Genomic DNA, 22,547 nt, shown 5'->3' on the forward strand with positions numbered 1-22,547 from the left:
AATTGTCCAACTTGTAACACTAATTCCAAATTATACACTTTACCCTATATCATAAGTTTTCCAAATCTTGTGCTAAAATTTTAGTGTAAAAATTCGAAATTGCGTTTAAACTTTCGAGCATCAACGATATTTGTTCAAATACAGTTCCATTCACCATTTACGTGTGCATCCATTAATGGGACACACGTAATGACACACGGATGACACGAAAATTGAAAAAGCTTCTTTCTTTAGTTTTCGAAATCGATCTTCGAAAGTCATTTTTCTTGGGGAAAGTCCCGCTGTGAGCGCTCGAAATTTACCTATCTATGGAAGAATAGGCCGTTAGTCGATCTCTCCAAAAATCTTACCGATCTACCAATATTCACATCGAATCGGAGTAGATTTGCAGATGTTCTACTAACTGTTGACTATGACAGCTGTCTGTCTTCTATAGAACACTGACTTGACGTTACTGACATTACTGGTAACTACTCAAAATTTTCGAAAATGATCCAACAAAACTCAATGTCGACCGAAGACATTCCATTAGAACGTAGACAAACCCGAAAACTCATGGAAGTCTGAGATTTTCAAATCTTTCACCAAAAAATTTAAAGGCTGTAAGTGAAAACATCGAGGAAACAATTGCAGCATTTTGCAATAGGAATGACCTTGTTTATTAAATTCTTACTGCCACCATCAAAAACAAAAAGCAAAATATTATTTTCCTCATATTAACGCCTAACAAGTTTACTAAACAACCTTGAAGACGTTAAACAAATACATATTACTGTGAAACGAAGAAGATATGGGAAATCAAAATAACAAAATCTGACCATTTGAGAAAAAAAGGTACGAGGAAATAATTTTAATATATCTTTATTTTAAGCCAAGACACATATCACAAAATTTGTTTAAATACGTCACCGACATTAAGTCGCTTTCTTTTAGTTTCACGAGTATTTTATGTTGAAAGAAGAAGATAATCTGAAAGGATACAATTATAAGAAAGACAATATTCAACGGGCTTATCATATTTCTTTTTCGAAAATTTTCATATTTAGCCGAGACACTCACCAAAAACTTTATCAACTTTTTTTTTTTAATTTTCTCTATAAATCCTAGAAAGATGTTGGCAGCAATGCTACGGACTAAATAAGCTTATAATTTATCATAATGTCAGTAAGTTCTTTTGATCTTAGTCTGAGCTCAGTTTAAGATTGAGCTCTTATACTTTTTAATAATTTGACGTGCTTTAGCCCTAAGTCTTCTATATTTGGTTTTGCAATCAGATAGAGAAGAAATTCAAGCATTGCAATTTTTTATTAATCCACCCATCAGCGATATTGTGCAATTTGCAAATTGTTCGACCTCTTCAATTTTCACGAAAGAAACCTTTTGCGTGTGTTTTACATTTCAGCAGAAAATTTCAATTGGGTATTTTACAGTGGATTTAAACAACCAATTGTTGAATTAATATTTGCCAACAGTCAAGTGGATATTTAGTGACTAAATATTTAATTTATTACTTCTTTTCAAGCTCATCATTTCCCCATTCGACTCAAAGGTATGTTTTACATGATGGAAAACCTGTTTCCGAATTCAACATCAACATGCATAGAAAAAACACTTCTTGTCTCTATGAATTTTGCAATAACAACAATTTTTCTTGGAGTTTAGAAAAGAGTGAGTGAGAGAGAGAGAAAAAACGTGGAAATCGAGAAACTGTTGAGCATGGTTAATGAGAAGGTAAAATTGTAAAGGCAAAGATGCAATGAACGAATGGCTATGCCCATTACAGACTTGAAAACTTAAGGTTAGGCTTAAGGTTAACCCTTCACTTTAGATATGATTTTTTAAAACAATTTCTTGTTGTATAAAAGATCTGATAAGATGAAGAATTTCTTTATTAAATATATATTTTAAGTATGAAAATTAAAGCTTAAAACTTGTGGAATTTCGTGACTGGAAGCCTGAAAATTGTTAATTGGGAACAGTTGCCAGCGCCACCAGCGGAAAAAAAACAGTGCCCTCTCGCGGCGAAAAGAATTGCCAATGTCAATGTATTTTCAGTAACTTGTTTATTTACATTTCTAAGTGAAAATATTTTCTGCAAGAAGAAAAGCTATTTCAGCAATTTAATAATAAGAATTGAAGCGTAACGTTCCATAGAGAAACTTAGATCTTCCTGCACAGGGAGTTCGGAACACCCATTATTATATTTTTTTCTTATACAGGGATATGGTTGTCAGTCCCATGCTCCGTGAAATCAAGTGCAGTGAAGCTCTCACTGGATACAATTCAAACACCTTTAACACCAGAAAAATTCCTGGTGACCTAAAGTGGATTTGAACCCGGGTCACTTGCATCATAAAGCGAATGCCCTACCAGTTGACCCATTGAGTGCCCCAAGTTTGATTTTGATAATAAAAACTGGTTTATAATTCTGATTACAAGATTTAATAATTAAATATTTATCCAAAAATTGACAAGATACTCTCAAAAGATCGTTACCAATTGAATTCACATTAACAAAAGAAAAGGAAATTGTTAAAGCCAAAGCCAGCAAAAATCCTGAACGCCAAAACCCCGAATGGGTTGAAATCTGAAAAGGGTCAAATTTCCGAAAAACCGAAATTCTGAAATGCCAATATCCCGAATGGGTCAAAATCCCAAAAAGGGTCAAATTTCCGAAAAACCAAATTTCTGATATGCCAATATCCCTAATGGGTCAAAATACCGAAAAGCCAAAATTCCGAAAGCTAAAATCCCGAAAATCCAAAATCTCGAAAAGACAAAATCCCGAAAAGCCAAAATCTCGAAAAGCCGTAATCTCGAAAAGCCGAAATCCCGAAAAGGATTTTGAGCCAAAGGTTAAAAAATGTCAAAATCCCAAACGCCAAAATCCCGAAAGCCAAATCCCGAATAGGTCGAAATCCTGAATGGGTTAAAATCCCGAAAAACCAAAGTCCCGAAAGGGATTTGGATTCATTCGGGGTTTTGGCGTTCCAAAAAAAGCCAAAATTCCGAAAGCTAAAATCCCGAATGGGTCAAAATCCAGAAAAGCCAAAATCTCAAAAAGATAAAATCCCGAAGTGGACAAAATCCCGAAATGGATTTTGAGTCAAAGGTCAAAAAATGTCAAAATCCCAAACGCCAAAATCCCGAAAGCCAAATCCCGAATAGGTCGAAATCCTGAATAGCTAAAATCCAGAAAGGGTCAAAATACCGAATGGGTTAAAATCCCGAAAAACCAAAGTCCCGAGAGGGATTTTGATTCATTCGGGGTTTTGGCATCCTAAAAAGGCCAAAATTCCGAAAGCCAAAATCCCGAAAATCCAAGATACCGAATGAGTCAAAATCCCGAAAAGCCAAAATCTCGAAAAGACAAAATCCCGAAGTGGTCAAAATCCCGAAAAGGATCTTGAGTCAAAGGTCAAAAAAAAATCCCGAATGGGTCAATATCCTGAATAGCCAAATTCCCAAAAGGATCAAAATTCCGAAAAACCAAAATTCAGAAAGGAATTTTGATTCATTCGGGGTCTTGGCGTTCCAGATTTTGGCTTTCGGGATTTTGACCGGGACCTGTTAAAGCAACTGCCAATGTTGAAGCCATGCCACAAATTAATGTAAACCACAGAACTGCTGAGTGAAACGTGGAGAGAAACATAACACAAGCAAATGCGTGAACCTTTGAATGTGGTTTTTGTAATAAAATAAGTCTAAATCTAATCTTATCAATAAATTGATTGAATCACAATCTCCAGTATAATCAAGACATAAATTTAAAACTTCAACATAGAAGTTCTTAATAAATCTAAAAGATTTAAACTATAAAAATGTGAGTGGAGTAATTTTCAATAAATCTTTTAGAATTTAATTAAGCAAATCAAAAAGCAATCAAGGCTGTTCGTTTAACTCAAAATGAAACTAAAAATAATAAACTATTGAGATACGTTAATTGGAATTTCATGATCTTGAAATTCATGTCAAAAAAAAAACATCAAATTATAATCTGTTTCTTTACAAAACATTTACGAAATATATTTTCAATACAAAAAAAATCCCAATTACACAAGTTCTTCTCCAATCTCTTTTAGATAAATTAATAAAATATGCATTTTGGTAGTTTTTTTTATTAAAATTATTTTAAAGAGAATGAATAAAAAATAGGTTTTTCGATGAAAACACATACAATGAAACATTTTTTTTCTATATCCACGAAGGTAAAAAAAGTGCATTGAAATGATTGCTCTATCGTAATTTTCTCAGTTTTTTTTCTATACCACAAGCACACAAAGTGAAATAAACCATTTTTGTGTCATTCACACACTTGAAGTTTCGAGGCACAATGATGAATTTTATATATTGGGAGTTTCGTTATAGAAGAAAATCTCATCTGTATACATATATATATATCTCCTCATTTTACGGTGCTTTGAGATTTATCTGGAAAGACTTCAGTTGGAGAAGACAAAAATTCACGAAGTGGAAAGAGATAGGGAATTGAGGAGAAAAAAAAAAGATTTCTTCAGTTGAGAAGAATATAATGCAAGGAGGTACGCGATATTTGAAATTGTCTGTATTGTAAGACATTCATTAAATGTGTTGGCTCATATAAAAAAGCGCCATATAGTCAAAGCAAGAATTCGAAAGTAGGTTACAAGAAAACTCAACATTGCCATGTTTGTGCCATCTCACTCGCACACTCATTTCAGCAACTTCTTTTTTCGGTGTCGGTTTTATAAAATGCTGAGACTTGCGGTTGGGCTTTTCACCCAGATGTCAAAACTCTTAACCCTATCAGGACAGCAAACAAATCTGGCAGCCTAAATTGTTCAATCAAAATTCAAAATGAATCGCGCTTACAAGAACACAAAAACGGTTACATGGTAGAGCGCTCGCTTTAAGATGCAAGTGTTACAGGTTCGAATCCCTGTAGGATCACTAATTTAATTAAAAATATTATAATAAAACAATATGAATCATTTTATAACGGAGCTCAGCAAGATTAATGCACTAAAAAATTAATAGACGTCAGAAAATTTCAGGTCAACTAAACAAGATTCGAACCTGACAAACTGAATTAAGTATGGGAAGATTGTAAGTCTTCGTACGGAAAATGATGTCCAAGATTTAAGATTTTTACTGCATGTGACACACATCAAATCAATTCTACCAATATGTAAAAAAATCTCTTATTTATTAGCTTCATAGTTCCACTTCACAAAATCCCAGGAAATCCTTAGATTTTCCTCTAGAGGCAAATTAAAATTTAGTGGCGATTTTTACACGGTAGCCCTGGGGCCATATTCTGCTATTCGGGAGTTTCTCACGGGAGTACAAAAATCGAGAAACACACTAAGTTTACTAAGGAAAAATCGAGTCAACCACTCTAAAATAATGTGCATTTTTCGATTTTTGTACTCACCACGTGAGAAACTCCCGAATAGCAGAATTTACCCTCTGATTTGGTCAGCTACGTACAAAATTTTTCACTTATGTACGCCTCATTTTCACCGGAAACATTACACCAGGCACGAAAAATTGCACGTTACTGTCTGGATGGAACTCTCATCTATTTGCTTTAACCGTTTGTAGGACGTATCAGTAATTTTAAAGTCAATTTATTGTACAGTAGACTCTCACTAAATCGGCTTTTTTTTTCAATCGGGCACAAAATTTTGTTGACAAATTTCACGTTTAATTATGAAGCTAATTCGCTCAAATTCGCTGTAGTTCTTCCTATTTTATCGTGATTATTTATAATTGAGCGCTTTTTGTGGAATTTACAAAGGCTTTGACGCCCAAATCTATCGATAAACCGGATGACATTTTGCCCCAAATGCCCAATTGAGAGAGAGTCTACTGTATTTTCTATGATCTTCTATGATCTTTTTGACTAGAAAAATTTTGAAATAAACCGGAAAAGCGTTTGGAGCAAAAATGATCTTTAATTCAGTAACGTCAAAGTTATTATAGAAACTTTGAAATAAACTTTTGAAATATCAAAAATAATCATTTCTTATCTGTGAACTGAAAATCTAGATTTTCATGGCTAAATATTGTAAATATATAAACAAATGAATATTAAATATTATGCCCAACGCACAATAACTTCTGTTTGTAAATATGTTTTCAAAATTTCCTATGAGAGTGAGCAAGATGACTAGATCTCGGTCTCACTCACTCCCATAGAAATGTCAAAAACATGTTTATAAAACAAATGTTATTGTGCGCTGGCCATTAAAGTTCCCGTTTCCCAGAATTGAAGAAAAATTTCGAATTTTCAGAAATTTCAAGTTTTTATTGAAATTCTCAAAACTATCCTAGTTCTATTATTGAAAGTCGATCTTTTCTAAAGAAAATAATTAATTAATTAGGGCAAAACAAAGGTTTCTCTTTGAATTTTCTTCTGGCACAATCGTCCAGACAGGGTTAATTCGCAAAGACTTGTATCTACCAATTATGTTTAACTTTTGAAACTTGATTTTCTGCGTGCAAAAAATTCAGCAAGAGAGTCTCAAAGAATTGAGGCCATACTCCACATGCAATCACGCACATTACTATATAGTCCCCTATTCCAAGCCCTGGCCCAAGGGATAGAAAATCAAAACAAACTGCTGAAGCTCCTCTCTCTATCCCCAACATAATTCCTACACCACACTCAAATGCGCCGGACTGTATTGAAGTACATAGGAAAAGCCGCCCCCACCTTGTGGCCAGAGCTCTGGGCAATTGGGAGAGATCCGGAGGTGGTGGTGGTGGATTTGTAATATTTCGTGCCGGCATGAGACACGCGCGTGCCAAAAAGTGGCGGGAAGAGTTGATTCTGATAAAAGGCCACGCATTTTCTCCCACTCAGAAATATATTGGATCAGTCAGGAAGGAGAAGCCCCCAACTTTCCTTCACTTCTTGATACCAATAGATAAGCTCTGGCTGCAGAATTAGTTTGTCAGTGGAAGAGATTGGAAAGCCAATTCCAGCATTTTATTTAATTCGCTGACGTTGAATAAAAATTGAAAACTCTTCAAAAACACAAATATAACTAGCCAAAGTGAACTGAAGAAACAATTTATAAATTTCAAAGCGAAGTGAAAGTTATACAAGAAATGTAATATATAAGTTATATAGTCATACAGCCGTATATACAAAAGTGACGAGAGGATTTTGAAGGGTTTCAATTGTATCAATTATATAAAAAAAAACATCACGTGATAATTTTGTAAAGACAGTTCGAAAGTTTTACAAAAAACTATTTCTTAATTCCGGAACAAGAAAAGTTAAATATTTGATATATAAATCAAATATTATAAATTCTGTCTTAATGTTAATAAATGATAATAATAATCTTTGGCAAAAAACAAACGAGCAATAAAAAATTCAAAATGGGCAGTAAAAAATTAAAAATGAGCAGTAAAATATCTGATTATGATCAGTAAAAAACTTAAATCTTTACAAAAATGGGTCTATTTCTTATATTTAACATTTAAAATAGTTTCATATAGAGTGAAAAGCCCTTAATTCTCCCTTTGCCAAAATTTGGACGATAATATCACTGTTTCAAAATTTTTTGTTACTGATCAATTTTAACTTTTTACTGCTCATTTATTCAATGCCATAATCTTTTAAAGTCTTAAAAGGAGACTTAAATGGAGACCAGTTTGAAAGTAAAGATCACAGAAAAATATCTGACACGAGCATTTTGGATTTTCTAAACTACCTGAAATTAAATTCGAGCAATTTCCTATGCATGCGGCAAAAACGTTTCGGGCAGTTTTCGAATAGTTTTCAGACCTGCCAACTTTGTACGCCTGTGTTCTCGCAGTTGCCAGTGCGAATGGGAGGCGAGATCAAAGGCTTGCCACCTTTTTCAACATTCTCGCAGTTCAGATCGTTCACCGTGGTGTCACAAGAATAATAATATTAATATTCTGAACTGTAAGAATGCCAAAAAAAGAAAGCAAGTGTTTGATGTTACCTCCCACTTACACTGTCCAATCACTGGTGTAAGAAGTTGGTAGGAATGGAAACTACTCAAAAACTACACGAAATATAGTTAGCATGTGTCAAAAAAATTGTTCGAATTGCTTTTCAGACCATGTCGTCACATAAATATAAGATTAATATTAATATTAAGAAAAAAACGAAAAGTGAATAATATATTATGCTAAATTTTGAATAGATATACCTATACGAGTGTTAGAAGGAATTCTATAATTTTTCCATGCGTACCAACTGTGTTTCGGGCAGTTTTCAAGTAGTTTTCATGTCTGCCAACTTTTTTACGCGAGTATTGCAGTTAGAAAGTGCGATTTGGAGGCAGAATTAAACACTATTATTTTTAACATTTTTGAAGTTGAGATTCAAAAATATTTCCTCAAAGTACTTAACGTGACTTAAGGTTTGCCCAAAAAAATTAAAATTAATTATTAAAAATAATAAGACCGATAATCTCGTCTCGATTAAATAAATTTAGTGCTGTCGTAATAATACAGAAAATATTAGATTTTTTTCACTGTATTGTTCCGGAGGTTCGTCATCAACGCTAAGACGGCAGTGGACGTAAATATTGTATTTCCGATAACATTTATCCTTTTAAACTTATTCCTTTCAAGATCGTATTGGTAGAAAGATTGATAGACATTAAAAACAAACTCAGTAAACAGACCATGAGTTAGGTTACTGAACATTGCATAAAACTAAGTTCTAATATCCTTTAGGTCCTCTGAATTTTTCTAGGATTAAAGGTATTCGAATTGCATCTAGTGAGCTTCACTCTACATAATTAAACAGGGAATCGAAATCGAAATTTAAAATCGCTCTGGGAGCGTATTCTTCACCAGAATGATTGCATATTTGCGTTCGTTGGAAAGGTCTTGGAATTTGTAACAAATCTGAACTGGTATCAGTCGGTTATGAATTTTTATGAACCAATTAATAGTTTTTCGAAAAAAAGTCCTAAGGTATTTTAGGTGATCTTGGGTTAGTCCTAAGGTGTTTTAAGCGAACTTTCGAGTTATTTATGAATTGGTTCAAGTCAGTTTTCATGAGCTTAGTACTTTTCCCTAATTATAGTAAGGTGGGGTAACTGGATCATTTTCCGAAGAGTGCTACTTAAACACTTGTTTTTGGACTGATGAAATTCTTTTTTACTTCTTCTAAATCCATAGATTTATTCACTGTTTCATTCAGAAACATAATATTAAAAAAAATATCAAAAACATTAAAGAAAATTTATAAAATAATGATAATACTGAAATAAGTCAGCATGCACTATGTGGATCGTCTTTTCGCTAATTCACTTTTAATTAAATCTTTGGATTTAAAATACTTTTTTTTCACAAGGAAAAAATAATAAATGTTTTCAATCAACCAACTGTCATTAGCGAAAATATCTCTGCTAGAAAATTTTTAGTGAAGAACCCAGATGGCACAAGATTGAAATAAGTCGATTAGACTCACTTATTTAATGGATAAAAATATTATTTCTGTTTTTTCTCAAATTTCAATAGTTATATTATGTTAGGGGAATGTTGGCATGGTTCGCACAGAGTGAACCTCCAAACAACGCAAATTTTCTCTTTGTTTGCAAAGAGCTAGTTCATCATTTCTTAGCCATAAAATAGATAATTATTAAGCTCATGAGACGAGATGGGAAATGGTAAATCAGCTCTTTGCAAACAAAGAGAAAATTCGCATCGTTTGAAGGTTCACTCTGTGCGAACCATGCCTACATTCCCCTACTGTAGTGACTATATTACGGAAATAAAAATAAAAATATTATTTTAAGTTGATTAGTCGTAAACGATCCAGATAGCGAAGCGCCCGAATTAGCACATTTGACTATAGCTGCACGAACAGATTGAGAAGCCAAATTACATTATGATATAGGGTAAGTGTGCCAAATTCCGGCCAGCTTGCAATTTCGGCCACCTTTTTTGTTCCTCGAATTTCCATTAACTTTTAGATTTTACACTCTAGAGATTATAGAATGCAAAAGAATAACAAAAAATGTAGCTTCGACAAACGAGATGACGTGAAAAAGATATTGGAAGAATTCCCCAAGGGCAAGGAACTATGAGAGTCAAGGTGGCCGAAATAGGGTACCAAAGCTATGTCTATATTTTTATTCATTTTAAAATGTATTAAGAATTATTTTAGAGTAAATAAAGACGGTAAACTCTTTACAAGGTTCCAAGCAACACTCTTTCAGAAAAAAGAATAAAAAAAAATCAATTTATATTTAAAATATTACATTTCAAACTTGAGACTTTGTCGCTTGCATGCAACTATGTCGAAAGAAAAATCCCAATTTCAAAGGTTCCCCACTTCCCCTTAAAGTTTTTAATTAATTCCTTAAAATTACAGTGCATGTATAGATATCTCGCTGTGGGATGTTGTTTTCTCATTATTAAATTCAATTCAGAGACAATCAAACTGGACATTAATAACTTTAATCTAGCAAAAGGTTGTAAAAAAAATTAAAACTTGTGCCCCATTCTTCTTGATACAGATTCAATATTAAATGAAGTTCCTATTTAGAATACGAGGAGCCCTGCCATGAGCGACTCATTAGTATATATCGCAATCAGTGTAAACAAACGACCTTTGTGTATGAGATCATAACGGAGCCAATACCTGCAAGTGGATGGTTCTAGTTCCGAGGGGTCACTGATCTTCCCATCATTCACCTGGCACACGCTCCCATCGACCAATCCCCCTCTGACGTAATACTAAACACCGGGCCCGGCTGAATGAAAGTGAGAATGAATGGACTGTCGATGGGGGAAAGAAGGTACTTTACGTCTCCCCAACTTGTGTGGCCTTTCCCACTTTTTCGCCCCACAAAGAGATCCCACTTTTTCCCACAGAACACTCTCACACAAACACACATGAGCTAAGCAAAATTTAGTGGCGGGAGAATCGTGTCCTCCGACGCATTTTTCCGCGGAGGAATCCAAAGGGAAGGGAGACAGAGTGCGAGGGTGGGAGAACTTTTGGTGGGGTGGTGTGTGTTATTGTATCATCTCCAGCAATCCCGCTTCCTCTTGATGCTTCTGTACAGAGTCAGAATGGATGAGCAAAAGAGAGAGGTAGAGAGGTTATAGAAGAATCACAGAGGGGTGGGAGAGAATGGATGAAGAGGAGTGTGGGAACTTCCACGCACTTAAACATTTTGTTGATATTCCTCTCTTCTTCTCACCAGAGATCCTTTGACTATGCTCCATCTCACTCTACACAGCCGCCACCTGAGCACATGGTAACATCTAAGGGACATCATTCTCCCTCTCCTTCTCCACATCCCACTTCTGATGATGACGGGCAAATGGTCAGGAGGAGAGGGAGACAAAAGTAGCAACATCAAAGAAGTATAGTACACAGACACAAAAAGGATCAAAAAGAACGCCTCCAGACATCACTTCAAAAAACACCCAAAAACTGTCTCGAGGGAAGAATACAAATGGACTCCTTACAATGGGTGGGGATAACTAACATCTCCTTTATCCCTCAGAGGAGGATTTCCCTCTCCCCATTGTTCCACCTCACAGCTTCTTGTTCCTCTTGGTTTTTTTGTAAACAAATCCCCGCTAGCAAACCCCATTCTCATCCCTTCCAATCATCATACTTCCATTCACGTGCTCAAAGGCCGCATTGAATAATTTTTGGCGCGAAAAAACCTGAACTGAGAACGGTGGGGTAGTTCATGCACCTCAACTTTTATTCAATAATTATTACCTGACAGGATTTTGACAGAAAATAAAATAATAAATGATACTTCTAATATCTCATGCCATCCCATGCATGAACTGCCCCAACCTCCTCTAATCTCAGCAAAATGATCATTCCTGAGAAAATTCCTCATTATCCATTCTAGATGCATATTCAAGGTCTATGGAAATTCCTCTCCAAAAAAAACTAAGAGAAAGAGAGAGAGAGAGAGAAACCAAAATGGTGATGGGAAGCCTTCAAGTGATTAAAATGAATAATGTAACTTTTTATTCATATGTAAATAGTCAAGAGTTTGCCTTTTAGTACACCGTTGTACATAATTTACTATGGATAACACATAGCCTTGGCGTTATAGTAATTTCGTACAGAGCGAGTAAGCGAGATAGAAAATTTGACACTAAGAACATGGGGGTTTATCAATCTGAAATCCCATTTAATCACCTCTACTATCAGCGGCATTTCTTTAATCGGTCACCAAAAAAAAAGTGTCACGTGACTTAAAAACCGCCAATTATGGAGGTCAATTAGCTCTTGAGGCAGACACCATGACGTCAACTTCAGAGAGATTACCGATCGTTTACATTGGAAAACAATTATATATAGAAAAGATATGGGAGACATCTTATCTTGTAAGCGGGTTTATAGGTTATTTGCATTGGGCCATTGAGACGTTAGTCAAGAGACACAAGAATTTCTCTTGAAAATTTTACAAGTGGTATACAAAGATATTCCCCAATAGCATTTACTTGGAAATAAATTATCTCTATACTCAGTCTTGGTCAATGGGATGATTATTCAATTGAAGGAGCTGCTTTAAGTGTAGAAATACAAGTTTAAAAAATGTAGATAAGGGCAAGATCAAGATCAATTTGAAATGGTTTAGTGAATAGAATGGAAAAGTCTGAATAAGATAGTGATCAAACCAAACTACACGAGGTTTCGAAATACATTTTATAAATATAAATTTGATAAGCATTAAGCTCTACGCAATAAGGTTAAGATTAAGTCACTATTATGTAACTTTAGAAGATTTTTATTGCTGGATAATAAGTATTATTTTGAAAGTATATATTCAGATTCAATGCAGTATTCGAAAAACTTCAACTTTTCATCTTTGTTTCAATATTCCGTTTTTTACACTTTCTATTTTTCAAAATTATTAAAATGTATTAAAAAAAAAAGGTTGACAACCAAAAGCAGTAAAATTAGAAAAAGATCACTAAATATACTGTAAAAAAAAGTATACAAAAACACTATTTTATTTAAAAATGAATAAAAGTTAAAGGTTCTGAGCTCTCTTTGTTTTTTTTATTTCTGTAATTTCTGTTTTCTGTTTTTTTTTTTATTTCTTGGCTGTATGCCTAATTCACTAAATTTTGTTTTATGAAAATGTTTTTGACATTTCAGTGAGACTCAATAACATCTACATCTTGTCGTTTAACACCCAACACACAAAAACTTTTGTTTTGTAAACATGTTCTTGAGATATCAATGAGAGTGAATGAAATGTATATCTAGTGGATCTAGTAATCTCGCTCACTCTCACAAGAACTTTCGAAAACATGTTTAAAAAACTAAAGTACATTGTGTGTTGGGCAATATGCAACGTAAACAAACAAAATGGAAAAATTTACTTGCCAGAAAATCTAAATCAAATAATTATTTATCGGTATAGTCACAAGGAAGAAGGCACCACCAATAGTGACGATTTGCACCGCTGTTATGGACCATGACAGCCTTCAACTTGTATTTTTGGATCGTGGCGTTAAAAAAATTCAAGAATTTATCAGGTAAAAGTTTTGGAAAGTGTTTTGAAGACAGACACGCGTTAACTCTGTAGCAGTCAAGCATGGAGGTTCCAACTCCAACTGGGCCTATACCGTTTCATAAAGCTCAAACCAAGAATGGTTATGGGACAAAGTAAACCTTTCTTGAGTGTTACAATTTTATTAGAGTATAAAACTGTGAAAATCAAGACAGGCTCGGTTTTTCCGTCCATTTTTTGCTACAAGATAGGTTAAAAAGAAAAAAAATTACACACTTCACTTCTTCAACAGAATTTTTGGAAAATTCTTGTGATGCTAATCCTTTAAAGTGATCTTTCTGGAGGGTTTTAATGAGTAATGTTGAGACAAAAAAAAATTAAAGTGATGCGGCGTTCAAGACAGTAGTTTGCAAGGAATGGTACCCCGATCGATTTTTGGAAAGGCAAGAGGAGACCACATTGAATAAAAATGAATTTAATCTAAAACTTGAAATGTTTTTATAACCGTTTCGTGTTTATTAGAATAAAATTTAAGGATAAGTCAAACTTATACAGCGTTTTATTTTATCGCAACTGTCTCCAAACCACCCTTGTACTTCTAATCCTTTAACTCTCTCTCCTTCCGGGTAATCCATTAATTAAGTACTTATGAAGTACTTAACTAATACTTAATGTAATGCATTGTCTTAATTTTAAATAGTTGTAAAGTAACTACCTACTTACCAATTGTATGAAAATAAGACAATCCCGAGAACATCTTACCTTGAATTTTCCGGGATATGGCATTTCGAACACATGTTTACAAAACAAAATCTAGTCTTTGTTGTTCATTTTTCTTTTAACAAATACAGTCAAGTTTCTCAAAATCCGATGCGTGAATAAAAACCATTTTTCTTTGCTATTTGCTAAATATTACTTATTGCATAAAATTAAAATGAAATACATTACAAAGAATGTATTATAATAGAGAATGATGTACTAGTGTCTGTAAGAAATCTCTAAATAACAGGTCTTGCAATAAGTCTATGTGCTAAGAAAAAATATATTTTTGACAAACTCGATTTTATTTATTAAGATGACACCGAAAAAAAGTCGACATGGCGTTTTCTTATAAAATTTTCCCCCATTCAAAAAGGAGTCTCTCGAAAACGCTTTAACATTGTCCAAAATTTTCAATATTACTTTATCATTTGAGTAAAATCGTTAGTTGATACAGTAGACTCTTGCTAATTCGGCTCTTTTGAGATCGGACTACTTTTTAATTAGGGGCATCAGTTAAATTTGAAAAAAAGTTTACCAACATTTTTCAAGTTTTCAAATGAAGCAAATATTCTTAACTTTGCCATGGTCTGTTTTAGTTATGTTGTGATTTTACATTATTGAAGGGTTTTTATGAATGTGGGGTATTTGACGGATTATATTTGATTCAGATCTTCCGGTGTTCGTCAGGGGCAGCTTTTTCCTCAATTAAAAACTCGAATTCCCTCGTGAGGAACACCCATACCAAGGGTCGAAAACTTTGGAGTAAAATTTTGAGTTTTTAATTGGGAAAAACGCTGCCACTGACGAACATCGGAAGATCTGAATCCAAGGTTTTTATGAAATTTACAATAAATATGAGTATGTAAAGTTAGTTAGTATGAACAAAAAATCGTTGCATTTAAAAGATTGGCGCCTGAATTTCTCTCTAAATCAGGTGACAATTTGGTCCCAAATTTGAGAGAATCTATTGTAAGTCATTTATTTGGGTACTGGGTACAACGTTCTTGAGTTTTGATCTTGAGAATAGTAGCTGAAGGACCAGTTCAAATTCAATTTTGTGCAATTTTGCTTAGTTTTTCGGTTTTCCGATTTTAGCCCAAAATGGGCAATGAGGCAGCGTCAGAAACCATCGTGCGAAGAGCTTTTTCATACCCAAAACATTGTGTAGGACGTTGAGCAAATGGTCATACGACACCCTTGTCATTTTAGCTAGTTCACATAATTTCACTTTGGGGCAGTTAAACTCAATACCATTTAGTTTTCAACATTTTCGAAAATATTGACATCTTTTGGACGTCCAGATAATTCAGATTCATTTTTATGTGTACTACTACAGCTAAGTCTGACAACAAAATCTGAATAGACCTAATCAATGGTGAAGAATCTGGATAATATTAATCTGGTTTGGATTTAATTTGAGTTAACGCTTTCTTACATAAATATTAGAGTTAAATCAGAAAACGGAAATTAGAATTTTTCATTAAAAATAAAAACTAAAAATACTAAGATATGGTTACTCCTAGCTACTATACTACACTCGAGTTCATCAAATTTGAACTCCTCAAATTTGAACGACGGTTGCATTTAAAATGTAAAATATGAGGTTAAGGTTAAATAAATGAAATTTTGCATAGGAGTCTGAATTAGAACTATTTTTCTCTGGTGTTTCCTCGATATTGTGGTATTATATTAATTTCCTCAAAAAGTTCCACGTATTTAACAACAAATTCAATTTATAAAATTCTCTAAAGTTATTTTCCTTAATTTACGAAAAGTGAATTTTACATGAATTCCATTGCATTTTTTAAAATATTGTTCAAATTTGAGGAGTGAGAAATATCATCTATACCCCCTAAATGTTCAAATTTCAGGAACTCTCCTGTAATTTAGGAAAAGTTCGCTTGCTGTCAAATTTTGACATGTATAATTTGAAATTTTTATACAGTAGAGTCTCTCAAATCTGAATCTCTCAAATTCGAACGACGCGACGCGGCGTTTGGATTCAAAATGTCAATTGTGAAGTTATGTTAGAAAGTTCGTATTCTAGGTGAATGAAAATCATATTTATGTGCTTCTTCCTTTCTACTGTAAAATCTCCACTAATATGTCATCCTAAGGACTTATTAAATGACCTGCTATAGGTCATTTTCTTAGTAAAAGTTTTCACATGTCATGCATTTTTTTTTCTCAATGATGTTCGAATTTGAGGATTGAGAAATGTCTTTAGCCCCCAAACGTATGAATTTGAGGAACTTGACTGTATGCCTTGCAGATAAAAATTTTTGTTTTATAAACATGCATTTGATGATAAAGTATTACTAAGCGAGATGCATATTCTTCCTTTTCGAAAGCTACTTAGAAAACATGTTTGCAATAAAAAGTAATTGTGCGTAGCCCATGATAATCATAAAAAAGAGCATTCCTTGAAACATTTTCTTTTTACTACCCCTCATAAAACAAAAAATAAAACTCAGAATCAAACCCCCTTTTGGGTTCCTTTTGCAAAATTGTTTTACGACCCCCAAACCTTAAATTTCCGACCCTTTCCTAGGCCAAAAAGGGTCAGATTTAGCACATTTGCGGATGCTTTTCCTCAGCTGATAAACCCCTTGAGCGCAGTAGAGTGAAAAATCTCTGTGGATAATTTACATATTCTAAGTGGAATGTTGGTTTTCCCAGAGTTTTGCTACAGAACGGAACGGACTTGACAATTAAGTGCGGTGGATCGATTTGGGGGGGCCTCTAGGCCGGACGCCACTGGATTGGCCTTTGTTTTCTCGTGCGGCCATATTGACGGCATTTGCGTGAATGGGAGTGAGCTGTGAGGGAAATAGTGTCACGAGGGCCTCTTCCTCCCCTTTCTGTGTAAAGACCCCTGGGAGTGGGAGAGGCTGCGTGATCGTGGAGAGGGGGTGGGTGAGAGATCACCAAGAGTGGGAGAGAGGAGCAATCGATATGTTCTGTCTCTATCTAGCTCAGGTGAGAGGTGATGATGGTATCTCTGTCACTCTCCCAGGACGCCACTGTTTTCCTCCGGACCAGCGAGCCCCTCCACCAAAAATAAACCACCGAGAGCCTCCTCCACGCCCTTCCTTCTTCCTTGCCAAACCGAGCATCCCCCACTTTCCCCCCGCCACTTCCACACGCTCCCTCTCCATCTCGCACCATGTCCACAAATATAGGACTGGGAAGGTCTGTGGCGTCGTCAATGCGCCCGATTCTCAGTGTCTCCCTGGATGCACAACATGCTGCATCCCCCTGGGTAGCGCCCCCTGATACCCAACTCACCTGCCTCGCGGCTCCTTTTCCTCCTGATTTCTGCCACCCAAAACTCCACGTTCGACGTAACGGGATCCCCAATGAGTGTTCCCCCCCTCAGATTCTTTCACTTTCCACTATTTCACCACACTTGGCACACTCTTCAGTCGTTCCAGATGGACTTTTGGGGCCCTCCGGAAGGACTTTCAGCACGGTTTTTGAGGAAAATCACCGAGAAAATTGCGTGTTTTTTTTCACAAATTTCTCGCTCTCACTTGGAACTTGTCAAAACTTCAGCCCCTCAACAAAGATGGCTGCTCGATGTCATTTGGAGGGGCAATGCGACGCACATTTTGCCTACATGCAGGCGAAATAGAAAAAAACCTCCGGACTCCCGGACATTCCAATGAAAAATTGCTTTATCGCATAAATTCCTCGAAATTTTCTTTTTTCAAACAGATTTTCACAAGAAATGAATGTATTGGTCATCACGCAGATCTACAAATTGAAGCACTGGAAGCGCTTTAGTCGCTGATGATGCAACTCAAATAGAAGTTTATTTTTCAGGAAATAGTGCGGATTCTCGAGAATACTCAGCTCTGGGCAGTATTCTGTCAGATGTAGTGGATGCGGGAGGTCTTCTTGCCTCATTTCCATGGGTTTTGGTATACTGAAGAAGGATGCTGTGGCTGCTGATGGATTTTCCGGGCAGAAATTTGCAGTTTGACTGTAATTCTGTGTGCACATTGCATCGGAATTTGAGCTGTTACTGTCGTAGATTTGGGGCAGGGTCTGTGCTGTTAGATGGAGATTGTTTATTCGCTTGGACAGGGGCATAAAGTCCATTGAAGCATCTTCCTCCTCTCGTGATCGTTTTCTGGAAAATGGCCTTGGATTTGTGATATCTCAATAATTTTCAATTTATGCTTGGATTTTACCTATTGAGGATCTGTTCCATCGCTCTGAATGGGTTTTGGACCCAAATTGGGATTCTTTTAGCCAAAAATCAATGATTTCCTGCACAAAGGGCAGAAATAAAAACAACGATGATGTCACGGCAAATACAGCACAACTGAGCAGAAAATATAGAAGGGGAAAGCAATCCCCAGCGCCCTCTGCCCAAAAATGCACAAAAGTCCCTTCATTGAACCGCAACGCGGCGCTGCAATCATCCGACCAACCCCTCAATTTCGCGGTTTTTTGTCAGTTCTAGCGGAATCGTCCGAGGGTGCAAACGCGATTTGAGCGCGTGCTATTTTCGCATTGCATTTATTATTATTAAATTCATTTCTTATTTTTCATTTGTTCTTCCACGTCATACGAAGAATCCCAGAGAGTCCGTAGTCGGAAAATCTCAGTGTGCAGTGAAATAATCTATCATTAATTTTTCCTGAGACATCTGAGGTTTTTCCTCTCTCAACAAGGATTAATTCCCTGGTTAACCCCAGGAACAACTCACAGGTAACACATTTTACAAGTTCTTCCTTGCCTTCTCTAGTCTCCAACCACCAAAATTCTGCCTTTCCTGGATGAAAAATCACAAGGGAAAGTGTTTTCACGGCGCGTCCGCCATTTTGAGGTTGCGTTTTTCCACCCCAAAAACTCATCCTCTTGCCGACTTTTGGGCGAAATTCCCTTTTTGCGAGGGAAGATTTTCCCTTGAAGAACTGCATCGCATCCCTCCGTCTTTTCTGGTCAATGAACCCTGGATGCCCGGGCCCAGGTCAATCTGCAGCAATGCACTCATTTTCCGGTGGGGTGGGGGGTGGATTCTGTGGAGCTGGGTGGGCGGAAAATGAGGGTGTGTCCAAAACATCCCCCGCAAATTTGCATAAATCCCGGCGGAAAGTTTCAAAATTTCAACATCAAAAAGCATATTTACGAACCCTACAAAATTTTCCTCCAAAACAGCAAAAAAAAAACCAAAAAGAAAACTTGCTAAATACCCCAGAAATTCCGTGTAAAATGCTTTTGAAAATTTAATGAAAAATCTGGGAATTTTCCTTCCGGGAGGTATTTTGCCGGAGAATTCTGGGGATACAAGAGATGTGTAGGTGGTTGGAAAACTCACCCCAAATGATTCTTTGATAAATTTTCCAACTTAATGTAGCGCAAGCGCCAGAAAAAGGGCGCTTTTGGCCACAGTGAGTAGCCAAAACAATTTCTCAAAATCCCCAGGAGAGTCTTTCTAAAATCCCCAAATTTGGTTTCGGAGGGCTGTTTTTTTTTCTTTTTTGGGAAACTGCAGAACACCCAGGGGGCAAATGATGAAATTTCCGCACGGATTCTTATGTAATTTATGCATGTTTTCAGCGACAGCGCGTATTGTGCCCTTTGTTGGGCGCATGTGCCAGTTTCACACACACGCCAAACCCTAACGAACCCTCCTCTGGCTGAATGCACGGAATAACGAAGTGAAAAAGACTTTGCGGAATGATCGAACTTTGAACTCCTTAATCCTTATTCCCTAGACACACTTACGACTTAAGCTTAGAGACGACTTAGTCGAAAATGATGGAAATGTAGTTTAACCATTATTTCTAATTATTCAGGTCTGTCAAGGCCCTTACATCCAGTAATAACCTTCACGAATTGAGAGCTCTTTCCGGTTCAGGTCTACACTGAACCGATTTGAAGGTAGAGGAAAGCACTCTACCTTTAGACGACTCAAACTTCGGACAATTCATTTTTTCAATATGTTTTTAACACTTTGAAACCCAAAGTGGAATTTTACTACAATTTTAAGTTTGGAGCTTCATGTTAGGAATTTTATTCAATATTATGCTAAAGTGATAACATGAATGTGTAGAGAATTTAATTAGCTTCCGTTTAGTCGAAAAAAATAGTTGATAACTTTTTTATTATTTAAAAAATAGGGAAAAAATCAAAAAATGGGCGTAGAATACCAAATTAGCGTAAAATGCCACCTTTTTTTATATGGAGTTGGCATCCGAAATGGACATTTGAATGGCTTATTCTACATAACCTGAAAAATGTGCACATTTTTGAGATTCTTCACGATTCGAAAAAATCGCAAATATTCGTGAAAATGTTAAAATTATAATTAAAAATTAAATAATAAAAAACCTAGAATTGTTGTAAAGTGGTACAGTAGAGTCTCGCTATAGTCCATATTTGGTTTCAAATTTGACACTTGGGTCGCACTATAGTCCATGTAATTTTTTAAAATTATCAACGATTTTTAGTATTGAAATTGCTCGACGGCTTCCACTTTCTTTGCGATTGTGGTACTTGTCTTTGCTCTCTTCATTGTGGATCACAATTATCACAACTACTTAATAAAGTTTGCCAAAAATATTAAAATAATTATGAATTTCGCATACTAAAAAACATAACCTAACTTAAAATCAGTGTTTTGAAATCAACGGTCGATAAATTGTGGACTATAGAGCGATGGCTTATAGCGAGACTCTACTGTACTGTAGAGAAAAATAAAGTTAAAAGGGACAGATAATCCTAACCGGCTTATGTAGGTGAGATTCTTAACGTGAGCTAACTCGGAGTGCATGCAAATTCGATTTAGAGTTGAAGTTGGGAGACGCCATTCAGTTATCTTGAATAAAATTCGTGAAATTATACAAATTTTGTATTTAAACCAAAATATCAAGGATTTGGATGAACTGACAGAAAAGTGTTATATGAGTGAAATGTAGACCAGAATGTTCTCTATAATTTTGCCGTAGAACTTGAACTCATCGATTACTCAGGTGCCAATATAAGCGAGGTTTTTTGTTTCTTAACTCGTTTTTTCATCCAGAGTGCCCCAAGTAGTCATTTGTTGAACTTCAACTATATCAAAGAATTGTTGTATTTTGTGGGACTTTCCATTTAAACCCCTATTTTAAGTGTCTTTGTGGAGTAGAAGCAGTCAAATTGGCATCTGAGTGATTTCAAAGCGTTATTATGGGAAAAATCAATTTTTTTCACACTTAAACGGCAAAATCGGAGTGATAGCGTAGTCTGACCGGAAAATGATGTATGGACGAAATGTAGAGACAAATGTCCTCTACAATTATGTTGAAGTAATCATCAAAATCGGTTCAGCGACAGTCGAGATAATTGAGGTTATGTGATATTGAAATTGGTTTTTCGACTGTGGCGCCCCTGGTGTTGGTCCCACGAAGTTCAAACATTCTAGAAAGTTGTAGCATTTGGTGAGATCTTTCGTTTAAGCCCTCATTCATCAAAATCGGTCACATAGAACCGGAGATATGATTTTTTGAATTTCGTGAACTTTGACCCCTCATATCTCCGGTTCTATTTAAACCACAGCGCGCATACGCACCATTTTGGAAACGTCCTAGACTGGACTACAACATACTAAAATTTCATTAACTTGCACAATGCCGTTTTTGAGAAAAGTGACTTTGAATTTCGATGAATTTTGACGCTATCACAGCGCCACCTGTGGTGACTTTTTGAACTTCCATCTGAAAGTGCTCATCGAGACGAAACCAAAAAGGTAAAATTTAGGTCGCTATGTTAATTAGAACCGGAGATAGAGGCCGGTCAATGTTCGAACTTTGACCCCTTATAGCTCGGGTCAGGGGTTTTAGATCGACTTAAGGTTTTTTTTGTTTGATAGGTATAATCAACTGCTACAACATACTAAAATTTCAGCCCGATGCACAATGGAATTTTTGAGTTATTTAACTTTTAAGATTTAAAAATTTTCTTTTTAAAAAAAGCGCCCCTAGCGGTGGTTTTATGAACTTGCGATGTTAGAAGGGGAAGTGGCATTTCACGAGAGCTTTCCAAAAAGCCCTCACTTTTTAAATTCTGACAATTAGAACCGGAGTTATGGCCATTTTAAGAAATTTTTTTTGGACCCTTATAGCTCGGGTCAGGGGGGTCGGGGGACCTTAAGTTTGGTATTGATGGAAAGCTCTAAGGCCCAGCTATAACATACTAAAATTTGAGTCCGCTGAATGCCATAGGGGCGGAGCTATTGAGAAAGCAAAAAAAGGGGGGTCTTCAAAATGGCGGAAGGAGGGGTGGGGGGTGGGGGGTCTATGCACCAAGTTG

General features: G+C 35.8%; 3 protein-coding genes across 10 annotated transcripts in view; 1 reads left to right on the plus strand and 2 right to left on the minus strand.

Moving 5' to 3' along the window:
• LOC129797975 (zinc finger protein with KRAB and SCAN domains 5-like) overlaps nt 1-17,612 on the minus strand; it is a 42,340-nt gene extending 24,728 nt beyond the window's left edge. The window contains exon 1 of the mRNA XM_055840881.1: nt 17,532-17,612. The gene's annotated coding sequence lies outside the window, so the exon portion shown is untranslated. The remainder of the gene's footprint in view (nt 1-17,531) is intronic.
• Nucleotides 17,613-17,925: 313 nt separating this feature from the next.
• Nucleotides 17,926-18,588, minus strand: LOC129797976 (uncharacterized). Its single transcript, XM_055840882.1, has 2 exons — nt 18,440-18,588; nt 17,926-18,378 (listed from the first exon to the last, which is right to left on the minus strand). The coding sequence occupies exons 1-2, from the start codon at nt 18,457-18,459 to the stop codon at nt 18,000-18,002; spliced, it is 399 nt and encodes a 132-aa protein (XP_055696857.1). The 5' UTR covers nt 18,460-18,588; the 3' UTR covers nt 17,926-17,999.
• Nucleotides 18,589-18,701: 113 nt separating this feature from the next.
• The window catches only part of LOC129797977 (ELAV-like protein 3), a 37,698-nt gene continuing 33,852 nt past the window's right edge, over nt 18,702-22,547 (plus strand). For all 8 annotated transcript variants that reach the window (XM_055840883.1, XM_055840888.1, XM_055840886.1 and 5 more), the window contains exon 1: nt 18,702-18,962. The gene's annotated coding sequence lies outside the window, so the exon portion shown is untranslated. The remainder of the gene's footprint in view (nt 18,963-22,547) is intronic.

This window comes from Phlebotomus papatasi, chromosome 1 (assembly GCF_024763615.1).
Source record: "Phlebotomus papatasi isolate M1 chromosome 1, Ppap_2.1, whole genome shotgun sequence".
Taxonomy (NCBI): domain Eukaryota; kingdom Metazoa; phylum Arthropoda; class Insecta; order Diptera; family Psychodidae; genus Phlebotomus; species Phlebotomus papatasi.

Coding starts and splice junctions, on each gene's coding strand:
- LOC129797976 (XM_055840882.1), bottom strand. CDS start 18,459: ATGGAACAGATCCTCAATAG. Junction 18,379..18,439: donor ATGGAACAGATCCTCAATAG/GTAAAATCCAAG, acceptor GCCATTTTCCAG/AAAACGATCACGAGAGGAGG.